This window comes from Diplotaxodon limnothrissa, linkage group LG18 (assembly GCF_057381915.1).
Source record: "Diplotaxodon limnothrissa isolate DT_005_m linkage group LG18, D_limnothrissa_male_GT1.1, whole genome shotgun sequence".
NCBI lineage: Eukaryota > Metazoa > Chordata > Actinopteri > Cichliformes > Cichlidae > Diplotaxodon > Diplotaxodon limnothrissa.
This window is the reverse complement of record NC_140613.1, coordinates 7128538-7147874: the sequence shown is the minus strand read 5'-3', so window position 1 is coordinate 7147874 and position 19337 is coordinate 7128538. Positions and strand designations below refer to the sequence as shown.

General features: G+C 39.7%; 2 protein-coding genes across 3 annotated transcripts in view; one reads left to right on the top strand and one right to left on the bottom strand.

The window, feature by feature from the left end:
* LOC146613002 (integrin beta-1-like) overlaps positions 1–18517 on the bottom strand; it is a 32315-nt gene extending 13798 nt beyond the window's left edge. For both annotated transcript variants that reach the window (XM_085378812.1, XM_085378811.1), the window contains exons 1-2: positions 18186–18517; positions 394–460 (exon numbers count right to left, since the gene is read on the bottom strand). In XM_085378812.1, the coding sequence (XP_085234938.1) occupies positions 394–460 (67 nt within the window). In that variant the 5' untranslated portion in view covers positions 18186–18517. The remainder of the gene's footprint in view (positions 1–393; positions 461–18185) is intronic.
* LOC146613003 (E3 SUMO-protein ligase ZBED1-like) lies at positions 7546–9678 on the top strand. Its single transcript, XM_085377713.1, has 3 exons — positions 7546–7657; positions 8559–9173; positions 9278–9678. The coding sequence occupies exons 1-3, from the start codon at positions 7546–7548 to the stop codon at positions 9676–9678; spliced, it is 1128 nt and encodes a 375-aa protein (XP_085233839.1).
* Positions 18518–19337: the final 820 nt, after the last annotated feature.

Here is a 19337-nt window from a genome sequence, read left to right as displayed (position 1 = left end):
TGAAATTTATGTCACGCAGGCCTAAGCAAACCCCTCACATACTCGTGGAAAATATAACAGGCTTCACTCTGCTTGTTATATTGCGTGAGTGCTTGTGTTTTTTAAAAGATTGCAAAAGCCTACATGTGGCCTTGTATCTCGGTTTTGCTGCATGTAAAAACATTTTTTTTAAAAAGGCTGTTGCTACATCAGCAGACTTTGACCCGTTTAGTTCCCTGAAACAGGTTCCTGAGAGAAACAGTTCCACATTCTTAGGATGAAAAAATAAATATTAGTAAATTAGTGCTCTTGTGGCTGTACTGCAAAGGGATGAAAATACCTTGTGCAGTAGGTTAGATTATAATTAATAGTTAAGATAAGAAAAGGAGCAAAACGGGAACTTTAACTTCCTACCTTGCTGTGCCAAGCTGCCACTGAGGGCTGCTGATAATGCTGCTATTAAAAGTAAGCTCAGGTCCATCTGCAAAATAAAACAGAGAAAACAAAACAGGTCACTGATAGATGACATTAAAACATCTACATTGGACACATTTTTACAACAGCTGCACATGCTGAAATGGCTTTACAAACATACTAAATTCTAAGAGAGCAAAGAGAAAGAGGAAGGTGCTGGCATGTGCTGTTGTGGTTGTGGAGGTTGAATGTGGCACAGAAAAAAAACTTTAAAGACATTCAAACTCAGTGAGATCTGAAACTTGTGTGGCCTAAAATACAGGAAGATGGGTTTCTTTTTAAAAACATACCAGGTTTCAGATTTAATTTCATCACAGCTGTACATACTTATAGTTATAGAATATTCACAACATACTTCATACCGTGTACATTATAACATACCATAATAGACCCATTTCTGTAATATACTTACATATCTATATTATTGCTAATATATATTGTAATATATCTATATCACTAAAGCACTTGTGGATGGATGCAAACTGCATTTCATTGCCCTGTACCTGTGCATGTGCAATGACAATAAAGTTGAATTCTATTCTATTCATTAGCTTCTATGGCACTACAGCATTGCACTTAGTTAAACCTAAATTAGCTAATTTAAGTTGACACTTTATTGTTTAATAAAATGTCATTTTTAGTTCAGCTTTATTAGTTTGAAAAATTTGGAGTAAATATTACAACACAAACTTGCAAACTCACGGACATCTGGGGGTCAAATGTCTAAAACACTTGCCAAAGAATTAACAGGCTTTAAGTCTTGATCATGACAGTCTTTTAATGTCTATCCCATCATATGTTGTTGAGCTTCTGTCTTTACCATGAGATGAAAGCAGCAGCAGGGAGGAGCCATTCCCATTTTGAAAATCCTAAATAAGGAAAGCTGATTCACCCACACTCAGCTGGCCTCAGCTGCCAGCTCATCATCACTTCCATGGATCAACTTCCTGACTGTATCAGGCGGACTGTGTTTGGATGCTTTTAGGCCAACTCAGGCTTACTAATGAAATTCGACAAAAGTAGGAAGATAGAACAAGACTGAAGTGTTCTCTTAGGCTTTACTGTCCAAGTATCTCATAATGACTTAAACAGAAAACATGTAATGACTCTAGCAGGCATGACGAAATTTCAAGCTGCCCATACCAGAGAATGTAAACTAGGAAGGAATAACTTGTGGTTGATTAAACAGATGCCTTTCTACCACACTGTGTACTAACCACACAGCAAAAGTGGGGGGGGAAAAAAGCAGAACTGAGATGATCAAGATTTTCTTTAAGTTTAGTACCTCATACTCATACTGTGAACCCAGGCATCAGATTAGCAAACTATATTAGCTAGTGTGAAATATGTAACTCGTCCCAATTTAAATTAAACAACTGTATATACACAAGATATAGAAACTATAAGACACTAAATAAACATTAGTATTCATTGAGAAGTATTTAAAAAGAAAAAAAAAAAGCTTGTAGTTAACATCATGAGATCAAGAAAAGGTGTGAATGTGCATTTATAAAGATGAACAAAGAAACATGATGTGCAGAGAATCCTACTGCACTCTAACTAGTCTCCTTAACAATTTAGTGACAGATTTTAAGAATTCAACCCCTGGAGTAAAATCAAACTGTTGAGCGCAACTTAGTTTTATTTCTTCTTGTCTGTTTATTAGTTTTGTCATTTTGGTTTAAAATAAATAAAATGTATATCAGAAAACTCCACCCATACCAGAAAAAAAAAAAAAAAAGAGTTAAGGGTGTCCACATGCATGTACATTCCCATATTTGGTGAGGCTGTTTCATACCGCCTCCTGAATCTGTGCCGTTATCAAATCTCCAGCGACACACTTCTTGACTGTCTGCCCAATCCTCAAACTCACAAACCAATTTTCAGTGTTTTACTCACAGTAAGATAACACTAAGGAAATAGTCTGTTTAAAGGAAATCCAATCGTTGTGACTCAAAATAGTCTGTTTGGATAGTGTTAGGATAATAGGCAAGGGACCAAAGTCTATTCATGTGACCCAAGAAAAAGAAAGGTAATTTAACACTTATGTAAGACAAGTTTTGATATGAAAGGTGCATGTATGTATGTTTGCTGTTGTGCAGTGGGTCAGAGAGCACGGGAAACCACAAAATAACCACTTCCTATTATATCGGAAATACTGACCGACTTAAAGCAAGTTTCTCAGTTAAAAATAAGAACATGTATTTCCTACGGCATTAATCAAGCATTTCTGATTCTGATTTCTGTAAAAAACAAACAAACAAACCAAAAACAAAATATGACATTAGCAGAAAAAGTGCACTGCAGTGTGACTTTTTTTTTTTTTTTTTAATCTTTGCAGTCACGAACAACAGATTATAGCTCACTCTTTCAGTTGATCAGTAAACAATCTCTCTTCAGAGTTACAACAAACTAAAACTCGGACACAAACAAGACTGTGTGGCAAGACGGACAAAATGTTTCAACATGAAACACATCCAGCACGATGTGAAGACTTTGAGCTCCACCCCGACATTTCTGAAGGCCAACTCTGTCTGTCGACTACAAATTACAGAGAGATGACAGATTTGAAGGCACTCAATGCCTCCTTTTGTCAAAGGCATTGGTATTTGTGTTGCTAATCTTTGGGCATGACATGGCTTACACATCTCTCCTGAAGGAAATATTCTGAACTCGCGACTCATTTGGTCTTTCCTTAAATATACATTTATGTCTTAGTTGTCTACATTAAATTTAAGAGAAAGAGCAAGCAGCAGAGATAATGACAACAGTGTAGGATACATTACCTAATTTAACATAGCCTTTGCATTTATTAACAAGCTACTGGGTTTAAATATCCAGACAGACAACTTACTGCTTAGTTTGAATTATTTAGAAACACTTACTTAACAGTTTTATTTGAACCAGTGTCTGACTGTTGAATGGGAAAGGCTCTTACTTGTTCAATAGTATTGATAGAACATTAACATGTGCAGCTGATAAGAACTGATAGCTTCAAGCTAAACAGTGTGAAGGCTTAATTTGTAACAGACTGTGTGGCTAAGCAGCTTCTCACAACTGTAAAACATGATAGAACGCCAACTGGCATAGGAGCATGTCCTACATACAAGGTTGAACACCGATCACTATGACAATATTTGGGACTTCAAAGGATTTATGTTAGTGGTAACCTCAAAAAACATCTCATCTGCTACAGAAGATCCAGTTAAGGTGTAACATGCTTTAAACTACATGATGATTATGGAAAAAAGCTGCAGATGAGTCTATCAAAAGATAAATGAGGGACCTTTCATATGCTATAACTTCTTTTGATCAGCCACTCCATCGCACATGGTGATATGGTCCTTAAAGTTTACCCAAATGCACTTTTTGAAGTTTTCGCTGGTAATTTAACCCAAAACAGCTTAAACCTTCAGGGTTCCAATGCTGGCTTCTGCTACTCTACATCACTGACATTCAACTGGTTTTACTACTGAAACTAAAATATATTCTAAGACAGTGATGCTCAGTGATTGTTTATAGAAAAACAAGATGGCTTGGCTTTAGACTGTGACATTTGAGGTGGGTGTACAACTGATGTCATTGCTGGTTTTAACTTTACTGAATTTAACAATGTTCATTTTGTAAATTATGGTCCACATTAGAGTCAGAAATGAGGATGAAGCTGGATCAAAATCAACCAATTTCTTTATGTAGGAAAAACATTCAGTGAAAGGATATGTTTTGAGGTGGGTCTATATTGTGATTAGGAAGTTGCTCTCTCTTTGTTTCTCATTTATATCTATCCCATGGCTCGCCCTGATTAAAAAAACAAAACCACACACACACACACACACACACACCCTCATTTAACCAATGAAAGCACAGTGTGGCAACTGTAATTGTGTCAAATTACAGTGGCTACACCCATATATATACATATATACACACACACACACATATATAGCTGCAATTACACTCATCATCAGGGAATCTCCAGCATATTTCCCCCATTTACTTATCAGATTTTCTGTATGATCTTAGAAAAAGTGGTAAAAGTGGTTTATTCAGTATTCATATTACTCTTGCACAATAACGTTCAGTGTATTAGCAGAAAGTTCTGAATTCACATTGTGACTACACAGATTAGTCTGTACCATATGTGAGTTGAAGGAGTTGGTCCTCTACATGCCATGCTGCTTCCTTGCCGCACACTGTTGGTAAGTAATGATTAAAAATGTCATAATTAATTTTAAAAAATTAATAAACCTGCCAACAAATACAAGTGATAACACAACTGTGACAGTTATGTTCCCATTTAAAACCTGCTCTGAATCACCACACGGGAAGACGGGACAGACCTGCGAGCCTAATGTTTACAAGAACATGCGTAAACTGTGGCTAACTATGACTTTGTATGGTCACGCTAATGGAGACAGTACAAGTTCTCCATTGGTGCTGCATTGTAGTGTCACACTTTTTCATAACAATTCAGCTCCTGCTGATAATAACCAGCACAGCTCTTACCAGTACAACTGCAGTAACTGGGATGTTATATGGTCAGGCATTTCTTAAATAAGTGCTCACATCCAAATGCTACCTTTCAATATCAATAGCCTTACACTGAATTTCAAAGTCCACTTTTACTAGAAAATGTCACCATGAATCAATATCAAGAGATTCAGCTATGGCAGCCATTCCTCTGAAACACAGAGGCTATTATTTATTTACTGACAGGAAATTAAAAGGGAACCATTGTACAAACACAGTTTTCTTAACATAAGTGGGTTATAGGAGAACTACCTACAACCGATCGTAAAAAGTTGATTGTGTTCATCTGGGCGTAGCATTTTCAGGAAAAACGTTTCACCACTCTTCTTCTGAAGACTTCTTCAGATCACCTGGATGAGTCACTTGGACTGAAAACGCTACGGCCGGATGAACAGACTAGGGCTGCCACAAACGATTATTTTGATAGTCGACTAGTCACCGATTATTTATGCGATTAGTCGACTAATCAGATCATCATCCACTGGACGTAAAACTACAGCTTATTGCACCAGCAGCATCTGCTCTTATATAACTATCATTAGCTTACAGCTTTAAGCTTTTAAGGTGCTAACTAAAAATAAAGACAAGATGATAGTTTATTCAATTTTAATGAAATTTGCAGATTGTTTCGGTAAAGTTTAATAAACTCCTTGCTATCTAAAATATAACAGGACACCGGAGTATATTCTCCAGCATCTCACACTTCTGATAATCAGCTGTCTGCTTGACGTTCATTCAGCTGTGTAAAAACTATAACTTTAATCTCAGCCAAACCGATTTACTCAGGAACAAATAAAATACAAAAAAAAAAAAAAAAGCCAAACAACAACATTTTTAATTTATCTAAGTGACTCATATATATTTAACCTGAGTCGCGAAAGACGGCGGTGGGTTTGAAAACAATTTGCCGGGAGTCCGGTGTTCTCACAGCGCTAGTGACCTAGCCCCCGGCTAGCTATCGAGCTAGTGTGTAACAGACGTCTCCGAAAACGTCGGAGCGCTTTTGAAAATATGTGGTGTCCTGATAAACTGAGCCGATATTTGAGGTTTACACAGCTACATTCTCGCCTGAAAATATGTTAAACGTTTATTTTGTGACCCAGAAAGAATAATAAGAGTAATATTAAAACTAACTAGCTACCGCCATTGTTGGAAACTAAGCTGGGCCGCGCTATGAATTCTGGGACACAGCTGCTTCTTCTTCTTCGGGGTTTAACGGCAGCTGGCATCCTTGTACATGCTGTGCTGCCATCTTCTGTTTCAGTCCGTTATTACACTCTTAAATCCTGCTATTATTCCTGCGTCTTTTGCGATCTTACAAAGCTTCAAACGACACATCGACTATTAAATCAGTCGTCGACGATTTTGATAGTCGACGTAATCGTGACTAGTCGACAAATCGTGGCAGCCCTAGAACAGACTCAACTTTTTCAGATTTCCTCACCTGGATGACTGAGCATGCATCAAGATACCTACAACTTCCATAACTGTCTAAAATTTTACAATGCCACGAGGCCCAGTAGTCAGCACCGTCCGTCTTCCTCTGACAGGAAGCTTTAAACAAACAAGGTTTAAAGTAAAACAGACGACATCCTCGGCTGCAGACTCACCCACCCCCACTGCTGCTGTTCCGCCTCAGACACTTCACACCTCCTCTATTCACCCTGCTCACTCCCCCCCACCCCCAACTGCAGCATCCAATACACACTCAACACAAGGCTCCAGCCTGTCTCTCTCAACCACCCAGGTTAGGAGGGAACTGAGGAGGATTAATGGCAAGAAGGCAGCGGGTCCAGATGGCATCAGCTCGAGGGTCGTCAGGTCCTGCGCGGACCAACTGTGTGGGGTGATGGAGCACCTCTTCAACCTGAGCCTGAGGTTGGGAAGAGTCCCACAGCTCTGGAAAACCTCCTGTGTTGTACCAGTGCCAAAGACTTCACGCCCCAAGGACCTCAACAGCTACAGGCCGGTGGCTCTGACATCCCACCTGATGAAGACCCTGGAGCGGTTGGTCCTGGCTCAGCTTCGGCGCCTAATAAGCTCATCACTGGACCCACTTCAGTTTGCCTACCAGCCTGGCATTGGAGCGGATGATGCCGTCATTCACCTCCTACATCGTTCCCTCGCTCACCTGGAGACCGCTGGAAGCACTGTGAGAATCATGTTCTTTGATTTCTCCAGTGCCTTCAACACCATTCTTCCCTCGGTTCTAAAGGACAAGCTGGTGAACTCTGGAGTGGACCATCACCTCACTACCTGGATCCTGGACTACCTCACCGACCGACCACAGTATGTGAGGACTCAGGGCTGTGTAGGGCTGAACGATATATCGCATTTGCGATAATATCGCGACATGATCAAGTGCAATTTTCTAACCGCAAAGGCTGCGATTATACGCTGCGATTATACTCCGTTTACGTGACATGCGCGAGTAAAACATGTGATATGATCAAACGAGATTGTCTAACCACAGAGGCTGCACTCTGGTCACGTGACACGGGGAGCAAAGTTTTGAAACAGTCTACCGAGAGTGAACTAGCAAGCAAAGCTGTAGCCTACACAATGGCCTCAGGTTCAACAGAACCAGAGCCTGCGGGGATGCTAGTACCAAAGAGGAATGGAACATCAGCCGTGTGGGAATATTTTGGGTTTAAAACAGATGATGTCGCACAGAGTCAGGTACTGTGTAAAACCTGTCTTGGTAGAGTTTCTACATCTCGCGGAAACACTACGAATTTGTACCAGCACCTTAAGACTCGGCACAAAACAGAGTATGGTAGATGTATGGCTAAAAAATCTAGTAGTGTGCAGAATAAACCTAGTAACGTTACTCGGCAAGGATCACTGACCGAACTGTTTGACGGTGTTACGCCATATGAACGCACTTCAAAACGGCACGTGGAAATCACCAAAGCAGTAACCCACTGCATCGCGAAAGACATGATGCCCGTCAATACGGTGACCAAGCCTGGGTTCAATAATTTGGTAACTACACTGGATAAGAGGCCCTCCCGCACGTATTAAGCTACATATGCAATGTAGGCGGAGGGTCGCAGCGGAGTTAAAGGCTGTTGAGTTTTTTGCGGCGACAACAGACATGTGGTCAAGCCGTGGTGAAAAGCACAGCTGAACGAATGGACCAGGCTCCAGTGTTTCGGTAAGTTACTGCCGTGTGTGTGTGTGTGTGTGTGTGTGTGTGTGTGTGAGTGTGAGTGTGAGAGAGAGAGAGAGAGAGAGAGAGAGTGTGCGCGTGTGCATGCATGTATGTGCGAGCCTGTGTATCACACACCACACTATTATTTATCTTGTTCTTTACTGCTGTTAATTCTAGATATGTTATGTCAACCCCACCCTGATGTACCCACCTCTTCTTATGTATTTTCTTTATGGTCTTATGTTCTTGTATGTCATGATGTATGTAACAATAGCTTTGGCAACACTGTTCCCATAGTCATGCTAATAAAGCAACTTTGAATTTGAGAGAGAGAGAGAGAAATGGTGAAACCTTGCATCATAACTGCAATTGTATGTCTAACACTAATTTTACTTTTTACTTTATTTTTTTTTCCCTCCAGAAAATGCAATCAAAGATGGTAGAGTATCAAGAGCAATTGGGCTGTGCAAGAAGTTGGTGGGGCACTTCTCGCACAGTTGGAAGAAAAAGGCAGCTCTCACTGAGGCACAGAAGGAGCTTAAGCTTCCTGAGCACTCTCTCATTACTGAGTGCCCTACAAGATGGGGGTCCAAAGAGAAAATGATTGCCAGAGTGCTGGAACAGATGAAAGCCATATCGCAGGTATTGACAGGTGACCGACATGCACGCTCCCTCATCCCAACCTGGCAGGATGCTGAAGTGTTGGAGTCCATTCATAAGGCACTGCATCCTCTCTCCGAATTTACTGATGCTCTTTCTGGAGAAGAGTATGTGAGCATCTCCTACCTCAAGCCAGTTCTCCATCTTCTGGCAACATCAGTCTTGGCTGAAGATGCTGCGGACACTGATCTGACTAGATCAATTAAAACCAAGGTCCTGGCATACCTCAACGACAAGTATAGTGACCTCAACACCCAGGAGCTTTTGGATGTTGCGTCGTTCATGGACCCTAGGTTCAAAACGCAATACATCAGCGCAGACAACCTTCCTGCCATTAAGGCCCGACTGAAGACAGAAATGGTGGAATCGGCTAGACGTACACATAATCAGGTAAATCCTTGAAAATTATATTTCCACAAACACATAATATTTAAAAATAAGCTAACTGCAAAACTAATGTCTCTCTTCCCATCTGGCAAGAGAAGAGGTCTCGCACTGAAACTGCTCAAAATTCTCCAAGTGCACAGGCCTCTGGGGGAAAGGCAAAGAAGACTATTGGTAGTCTTTTTAAAACCAGTGCGGCCTCTTCAGCTTTGCCTCTGCCACTTGAAGATGTCGTGGAGGCAGAGTTGAATAGTTACCTGTTGACCCCTGTCATTGACGGAGAGGATGATCCCTTAGCCTGGTGGAAGGTGCACAACATTCACTTTCCACGACTGTGCAAGATGGCCCGCAAATATCTGTGTGTGCCAGCCACAAGTGCCCCCTCAGAGCGTCTGTTCAGCACTGGAGGGAATATAGTGACCTGCACTCGCTCATCCTTAAAGCCAGCAAAAGTAGATATGCTAGTCTTCCTAGCAAAAACCTGTGAGCTAGGATGATTATGGCTAGCTGAGCCATACTCATTGTGCACTTTAGTTTGTGCTGTGTTGCTGTTACTTACTGCAGATAATCAAGATGTTCAGCCAGTTTTAATTTAAAGGCGTGTTTGTGTGTGTGTTTATACAATTGCTATTATGTTTGCACTTTATGTGTAATGTTACTGACTGCAGAGATCAGTAAGATGTGTGTATTTTTTATTTATTAGTTTTATTTATTTAATATTATTTTTTAATTTAATGACTGTCTAGTAGTTCACAGATGTCGAAAAACTGAGTGTGGTAAAGCCACTGATTTTTTTTATTTATATTTCTGCAATCTGCACATTGTACTGACTTTCATTTTAATGTTTACACCAGGGTTCCTTGTCAGCACTTTATGCTCAGATGTTTGTAAGCTAAAAATAAACTATTGTGTATGTTCAAATATACTGTTGTGATTGAAGAAGTTAAATAAAAATGTCAGTCATCAATTCATGCATCACCTCATGTCATCATAACAGAGGTCTGTCTTCCAGGAAAGAACAGTTTAAAATTAATGTAATATAGTATTGGCCATACTATATGATGTATTTCTTGTCTTTGTTTAATAATACAGAAGACAAAGACCTTAAAAAAATAATCGCATATCGCATCGCAATCGCAATATTGGGGCAAAAAAATCGCAATTAGATTATTTTCCATAATCGTTCAGCCCTAGGGCTGTGTGTCGGACAGGGTCGTCTGCAGTACGGGGGCCCCACAGGGAACGGTTCTGGCTCCGTTCCTCTTCACCATCTACACTGCAGACTTCTCCCACAATTCCACCCAGTGCTTCCTGCAGAAGTTCTCTGATGACTCTGCAATAGTCGGCCTCATCACTGATGGGGACGACAAGGAGTACAGAGGTCTGACCCAAGACTTTGTGGACTGGTGCCAGCTGAACTACCTCCAGATCAACGCCAGTAAAACCAAGGAACTGGTGGTAGACTTCCGCAGGCACAAGCATTCTCCACTGCAACCACTGAACATCCAAGGTATGGACATTGAGGCTGTGGACAGCTACAGGTACCTTGGTGTTCATCTGAACAATAGACTGGACTGGACTCATAACTCAGACGCCCTCTACAGGAAAGGGCAGAGCAGGCTGTACCTGCTGCGGAGACTCAGGTCGTTTGGAGTGGAGGGCCCACTCCTGAAGACCTTCTATGACTCTGTTGTGGCTTCTGCTATCTTTTATGGTGTGGTCTGCTGGGGCGGCAGCATCTCTGCTGGGGACAGGAAGAGACTGAACAGGGTGATCCGAAGGGCCAGCTCTGTTCTAGGATGCCCTCTGGACCCAGTGGAGGTGGTGAGTGACAGGAGAACGGCGGCTAAGCTGTCATCCCTGTTGGACAACATCTCCCACCCCATGCAGCAGACTGTGACAGCACTGAGCAGCTCCTTCAGTGGGAGACTGCGGCACCCACGGTGTGGGACGGAGAGATTTCGCAGGTCTTTCCTCCCCACTGCTGTCAGACTCCATAATAAAGACTTTAACTGATCAAGCACACACATCCATACATATGCAATAATACCAAGTGCAATAATCCTTTCTGTCATCGTATTTTTACTCAGTTGTATATAGTATTTGTATTTGTATTCTATTTTTATCTTATTGTATATTTATTTTATTTTATTCTACTGTATATAGTATTTTATTTTATTCTATTCTGTACAGTTGTGTACTGTATTTATTCTTATTGTATTCTAATTTTTGCCTCATAACTTTTGCACTGTCCACTTCCTGCTGTGACAAAACAAATTTCCCACGTGTGGGACTAATAAAGGTTATCTTATCTTATCTTATCCTGCTAACCAGCACGGGCCTACAGTCTGATGAAGAAACTGGTGTGTCGCATGTAGCACTTGAACAATGCAATGTGTAACCACATTCAAAAATATCTCATGTTGTTGGCAACATGAGCCACACTTGCTTAACCAATCTGACACTGTCTGTGCAAAGTTAAGTATAATGCAAAGTGCCAGAGATTTCAGCAATATTTATAGAGCAATTTGATCAACGAAAAGTCTTAGCACACTTGGACCACATTTAATTAAGGCAAAAAGTCCGTGTTGTGTGACTTAACAGAAGTTTGTTCATTTTCTCTCATTTTTAGGTACTTTATAACAAAAATACTTTAAGGTACTGTAAATACACTCCACTTACAACAACCTGTTCAAAAACCACAGTGCTAGAGACTTTCCTTTGGTGTAAGACCAAAAACCTTTGTTCTGATTCTTTTTACTTTTATTTATTTATTTATTTTCTGTCTTATTTAAACAACCAGTAAATCATTCATCAGGACCAATTCCAGTTCGGGCCCAAAAGGAACTACTCTGGTCCCAGAATCTGGAAATAAATATAGATTTTTTTAAACTTGAGGTATTTTGTATAATTACCAGCAAGTAGGGTTGTGCACCATGTTACAATTTTCCAACTGTTAGTTCAACAACTGGCAGAAGTAAACATATTCGTCCAATCCTCCAAACGTACCGGCAAAACATAACACGCTAACAGAAGTTGTGTCATTTTCCATGGATTACTTTGGATAGCCATAAAAAAAAAGAAAAGAAATGAAAAAAGTTTTTTCCAACAACTGCTGAGAAAAGTTGACTGAAACTCAGTCCTCCACAGCACCTTTTACTACGATTTGCTGCCTGCTGCCTGCCATCAGCCCCGAGGCGTTTTGATTCAATTTGCAATCAGAAGGATGCCTTAGGGACCAGACCCCACGCTCTGTGATGAAAATTCACTGAGAATTATTTTTGTCCTGCAGAAAATCGACTCCTCTCTTATTTTGACTTACATTAGACACTATCATCCCAGTAACTGCTTTTCTGAAAGGAAAACAGAACATCATATATTGATTGATAATTTAAGATTCGCAGGCAGAACAGGACTGTAGCGGTTAGCAACACAAAGAAGGGTTCGATTTCTGTCTCCATAGTCTCGCTTTCACTCAAAGTACTAAGACTTGTCAGGTTAACTGGTGATTCCACATTTGCTGTAAGTTTAAATGTGAATGTCACTAATTGTCCATCTCTTTGCATTAGTGTGGAATAAACTACCTGCCCAGAATGTACCCTACCTCTCACTCTATGATAGCTAGGACAGGCTCAAAGGCCCCCTCCAAGCAAAATGGTTCAAATCTAAGACAGCAAGCTGTTAGGGGGAATAAAATGCCTAACTGAACGCAAACAAACCCCAAGTTTGGGGCAATACAATTACATCTGATATCTCTGACTTAAAACAATGCTGGGATTTTCTCAGGCAGGGTAAGTATGAGAAACACAAGAAGTAAACAAGGAAGTTTTGACTCAGACTCTGCAGATGTGTGTCATCATGTGTTACACAAAGTCTGAGGAGAGAGACCACCTCTTTTAAAATGGGATTTAAAGTTGATGCCCGACAACTCCTCTAGGAAAAAAAGGTCCCATAAATTGTTAGGCTGATATGTGGAAATGAAAGAGTTGCTCTGATTTAAAGTAAAACACGTCAACCAAGTGAAGCCTAAAAACCTGCTGTCCTGACTCCTCTGTGACTTGCCTGTCAATACAAATATGAACAGTTAAGCCCGGTGTGGTGAAAAGGAAGCACATCTGTTAGTATTTAGTATTCCATAATATATATGTCTGTTTAAATTGTGGATGACCGCAGTCCAAAACAATAATGACTGGCTGTGTTTATGGTGTTTTAAAGCTAAATCGTGTTTCTGTACAAAGTGTTATGTGATAAACACGAAAAATAGAAGCATGACATGATCTAAAAGCCTACGTCTACTTTGCACCCCCCCCCCATGTCAATCTCAAATGTATTCAGAACACCCGCAAAAAGCTTCCTGCCAAATAGGTTCTGCTGACGTGCAGCTTCCTCGACTTCCTCAGGCTGAAAAAAAATAAATAAATAAATAAATAAATAAATAAATGAATGAATGAATGAATGAACAAAAGAAAACAAATGGTTGTCTAGACAACACTCTACCCACACGGGCTGAATAATCTTTGCACTTTTTTAGCCCATGACTTAAACAAAAAAGTCATACATATAAATGAAATTATTGAAAAGAATAAGCACCAATTCTGAACAAAAACATATCACTTTATGCCAACTATTTGCATTTGTGCATGCCAATATTTAACGTGGAAAATGTTTCGTGACTCTTGCTCGTTTCTCATTGGTTTCTGGTTTCATGTGAGCTGAGGTTAGCCACTTGGTTTCTTGTTGGCTTACATCATTTTAAATGTGCATCACACTATTAGACACTGAATATTGTGAACTTGTTGCTGTGACAATTTCTGATACTAATCTACTTTATTAAATTTATTTTTGCTCTTCATCTTTGTCCCTTTTACTGTTATTCTCTCTGAAGTCTGATCTTATGCAGTGTAGATATCTGTGGTCAGATGCACAGTATCCCTGCACAGTAAGACCTGTAACACTTTCATTTTTCCCATCGTCATCAGACAATATTATAATCATTTCTTTTCCGATGCACAAACAATCCCCAATATCATATGTTACATTTAATAAATGGGCTCCTACCTGAAACCAGGGCTTTTACTAATGATTATTTAATTAATCTTTCAGTTATTTTCTCAATTAAATGTTATCAAACATCTAATTTTTCACACAAAGTTTCTAAATCCAAACATGGAAACAAACATCTATAAATTGCTTCTTTTGTACAACCACTGGTAAAAAAACATTTAGTGTTTCTATAAATTAAGCAGAAAATCATCACAAAGGCTTTTCAGGATAGAGGTGGTGTTTATGTATGCAGCTATCCATGTGCACCTGAAAGGAGACGCAATTGTGTGTTCTTAAATTAAATGTGGACAAACTTCAATAGCACCATATTTGACTGCAACTGTGAGCTCAGCATGGCAGCACCAGCTTTCAAAAATCTAACCTAGTTTGATTTCTCTAGCTCAAGCTGTTGCTTTAAACACCATCTTTAAAAGTTCCACATTGACATGGTTTCCCGCCTTGTTTCAATGTACATTTATTCATTATGTAATGGATATCATGTAATGCCACAATGTGGGCCTTAAAAAACTGACAGCTACTGTAGCAAGCGCACTGGTGAAAGCGTGACTCTTCCAAATCTTCTCTGAGAAATATGCAAAAGTGAAAGATGGTTTACAACACAAGTCCCCATTGTTCTTACAGAGTGGGTCATCTGGGAGTTCAGAGACCGAGTCGAGCACCCTTCCCCCACAACCAAGCTCTGTTTGCCACCCGGTCCACATCTGCTGCTGAAAGTCACAGTCTACTCTTGGTTCATTAGGCCCCCAAACAACTCAGCGTGACTTTTCATCAATTTCCTTAATCAAACCACACCCAGCCTCATCCAATAGGCCGTTGAAGGATCAGGATGGGCACGTCCATTGTCAGAGCACAGTTGAAGGAAATGACCCGCTTGCAATTTCAGTGATTCCCTTGTAGCACTTCCAAAAACCATGTTCTACTTTCTAGCTGTTTTTCCTTTCGTTGCGTGTGCATAATTTGTGTACTTTTTTCCTGTTACAGAATCAGAAACCATCATCTGGCAACCAGCTGACTAGAAAAAACAGTTGAAGGGAAGTTACTCTTTCCACCAACAAGTGTTCAGCTGATGCCTTAATTGTCAAGAATGCAGATCTTTATTTTATATTGACCTCTTTATCAACAAAGTCAAAGTATTCGTTTTACCTAAACTATCTGTTGCAAAAAAAAAGAAGAAAAAAAAGTTTAAGGTGAGATTTGATTATTCTGACGAGCCTAAGCCTGTGAGCTCTTGCTTTTAAAATCTAAAAAAAAAAAAAAAAAAAATGTGAGTAAATCCAACATACCCAGTGTGTTAGATATCCAGCAGTCATGAAATCTTACTCTGACACAGATAAATCTATTGTTTTAGCTGAAAAATGTTTGTAGAGTTTGTTTGAAGTTTTTTCAGGTATGAAAAAGATCCCCATCTCTCAACATTCCTCAGAGGGATGAGATAATGCATTCGATATTTAACAAACTCCAAATTTATGTTGTGGGAAACTATGTAAATGTCTCTTTCTGTTTACAGAGTTTACTCAGTCTGATCCCAAGTGAGAACATTTTAGCTGCTCAGTTATCTTTTACATGCCAGAACAGTTTTCCCTAAATAAAAACTGCATTAAGAATTTACTACGGCTGGATTTCATTAAACACTGTATAAATTAGTTAACTGACGTACTTCCAAAGGCTTTGAAATTTGAAATTGCTCATGCTAAATGTTTTGTAATGTAATTTTATCATTGTTTCCATCAATTACAGCAGGCCAGCAGTCTTTACATTTTTGGGGGATGGGGGGGCTTTTCACCAAAAGAGAGGTTATTCTGGGAAATTTCTTTTACTCTGACTTATAACAGATTTTAATAAGACCTGTTGTAACCAAAGAAAACCCTGATGATTCACAGGGTTGTGTCTTCACATGTCTTGTTTTTCCCAGCCGAAAGTTAATGAGGCAAACATTTTCGCTTTAAAGTGAGAAACCAAGCAGCGAGTCCTTGTAGTTTAAGAGGCTGCAAATGGATTCATTTTGACCATAAAAGGATTACCCACCTGGTGATGTGCAGTTACATTTCTAGGGAGCTACAAGTCAAGTTACAGCATATGGTTACAGAAGGGTCTGTGGTAACACTATACCTATGAGCATTGAGTTAACGCAGAAGTACAAATCCACTGTAAAAATGGCCTCGGGTCCATCTACCAACCTTCGTGCGTTTCTTTCTGCATAAGATAAGATAAGATAAGATAACCTTTATTAGTCCCACACGTGGGAAATTTGTTTTGTCACAGCAGGAAGTGGACAGTGCAAAAGTTATGAGGCAAAAATTAGAATACAATAAGAATAAATACAGTACACAACTGTACAGAATAGAATAAAATAAAATACTATATACAGTAGAATAAAATAAATATACAATAAGATAAAAATAGAATACAAATACAAATACTATATACAACTGAGTAAAAATACAACGATGAAGTGTTATGAAACTTTTCTCCTCTTAGATGTGAGAACTACCACATTTTACCACTGACTCAAGCCTCATAATATCTATGAAAGGATCATGATTATATCTCCTCAAACAAACACTCCCAGTTGCTTTGTCTTGCCGTCACTGGAGGTCCTGTAATCTGTGACTCACATCTGACCAGTCAGAAGCAGGCTAAGGCACTGAGTAAGGTTAAATGACCCTCCAAAACTCCCCCGGATACTTGCAGGGCCTTGCCTAAACAGCACAACAATGTAACTAAGGAAGTGACTCACTGGTGCACATTTGGCTACAGTCTGCAGGCATGTCTGGAATTAATATGCCTGGTGAACATTATCTGTGCTCTACTGCTGTACAAGATCAAATACATAGGTGTTTGTCACACCTCCATATGACACCGTTACCATGTCATTATAATGCTGTCTACAAGCCAAGACTGGTCAGTAATTAACACGAGTCACTTTATTAAAGCAACAACTAGATGGCCACCAACTACTACTTCAACCAACTCAGCTTGCTCAGGGAAGACAAAACACAGCCCGAGGCTGCTATTCCTTTACAGGAAGATGCAAGCAAGACCAATCTTGTCCAACTGGAGTGCTGGCGTCAACATAGCTGAATCACAGCTGTGGCCAAGGCTGAACAAGAGGTTCTTAAGAATCTGGTTAACCAAGCTGACCTAGATTTAAGTCATCCTGGATCTTACTATATCCTCAACCACAGTTTACAGTCCATAATGCAGTCTAACCAAACCATAGTCCAGCTGTGGTCTCTTCAAGATATTCTTTACAAGTCTCCCAGGGTGGTGTGGGTCTACAAAAGGGAAGTTCTATTCTCAGGACAGCAGACTAAACTTAAAGGCTGTTTAGGACACAGTGGGGGTGGCTTTAAACTTTGAGCCAAATGACCACATTGTTTATTCAAACCAGGCAGTTTCTGATCGATAACTTGGGAATTAAAAGCAATTATTTTACAAATCTGATGACTTCACAACACCACAATAACTACTACAACTTTGTATAACAAGAAGCCAAGTAAAAAACTGGAAAACAATTTAAGCCTCTGCTAAATATCTGATTTGATTCAACAAGATTAAGCTTTGTTAGCAGCTCCCTTTGAGGGACAAATCCCACTGTCCAGTCACAGTTTAGCCTCCCACACTGCCCTCTTCAGTAGTACAAAGCGGCTACTTTTTGGCCTACTTTCAGCACAAAGCTCAATTTGAGATTTTATCGAGGAGCCTGCTTGAGGTGTAGCTTTAAACAAGCCAACATTTCACATGCTACAGAGCTGAACAAACAAAGAAACCAACACTGAACTAAAAACTAAACCGCTAGCTAGAGTTGCCGTTAATCCACACCCAAACTTTTTTTTAGCCTCAAGACACACATTCTTTGCTTCTCCCCCATCGTCATTGTGATTTCAGCCATGGCAGGCCGGTAAATGTCACAAATGTCGGTTAAAATAAAACCACTCACCTTAAGCCGATACCTTTGTGACGTCTGTGTAGATTTACAGTAACATTTGCTTCCAAAAAGTGTCCTCGTCAAACGGAATATAACCGGTAACTGAAGCGAAGACTAGCTAGAACTGTTCTGAGGGTCCGCTTTGTTTTAGCTAATTAAGCCGCACCGCTCGGACGTAACGTTAGCGATTAAAAACGGGCGGAGTTAACGTTTATTCATGTGAGCCTTCTCAATAATAGATAAGGCTCTTTGAGATCCCGCTCAACCAACACGTTACCGCCGTGAATTTGGTGCTGCTGGGTGTTTTTTCTATGCCCCTACTTCATAAACCTCTTCTTATTTAGCTCCGCCTACACAGGAACAACTGCGGCACGCAGAGGGGAAACGAACAACCACACAGGAGAGAGCAGTGAACCCTTTTTCACCCTCGATGCGGTGAAAAGTCACACGCACAATCTCGCAGGCTGTAGCCTTTGAAGTAAACACTCATACACACACATATGCACAGTGTAAAAGTAATTTACACTCAAATAATTATATTCAAAGGCAAATATCGTTCTTAATTTTCACACAAGATACATTTTTTTAGATTTTTGTTTGTTTGTTTTTCGCTTTTGATATGCCGATACCAGGGGCGTTTCGAGGAATTTTTCAATGGGGTGGCATTGGGTGGACTATGAACAAAGCAGAGAAGCCCCACAGCAAATCTGAATATTTGAAAAATAAATTAATACGTATGTAAAAAAAAATTATGTATAGAACATTGTGTGCAATATTTAGGCATGAATCACAATGCAATAGTTTAAACACTGTTTTGTAATGATAGTGTATTCATTCAACAGAATTATATACACAGTATTTTTAAAATAATTGCTTTATAACTTCTATTTCAGGCTACTTAGTAGTTCTGCACTATACTGTAAAGGTAAATACTCAGTTATAGCGTTATTTTACAAAAAAGATTTAAAGAGCAAACACAGAATTTTATAGGCTCATGCAATATTTTTTATTTGAAATGTAATCTAAACAAATCACAAGTCCTTGTATTAAGATACCTTCCACCAAACTATCTCAACTAGGAAGTTCATCTGCAGAGGGTTTTTGTTTGTTTGTTTTTAGCTCTGCTGCGCTTAGTTTCCCAGATTCTTCACTTCCTCTGTGAAC

Coding starts and splice junctions, on each gene's coding strand:
- LOC146613003 (XM_085377713.1), top strand. CDS start 7,546: ATGGCCTCAGGTTCAACAGAACCAGAGCCTGCGGGGATGCTAGTACCA. Junction 7,658..8,558: donor AACAGATGATGTCGCACAGA/GTCAGGTACTGT, acceptor TTTTCCCTCCAG/AAAATGCAATCAAAGATGGT. Junction 9,174..9,277: donor AATGGTGGAATCGGCTAGAC/GTACACATAATC, acceptor CCATCTGGCAAG/AGAAGAGGTCTCGCACTGAA.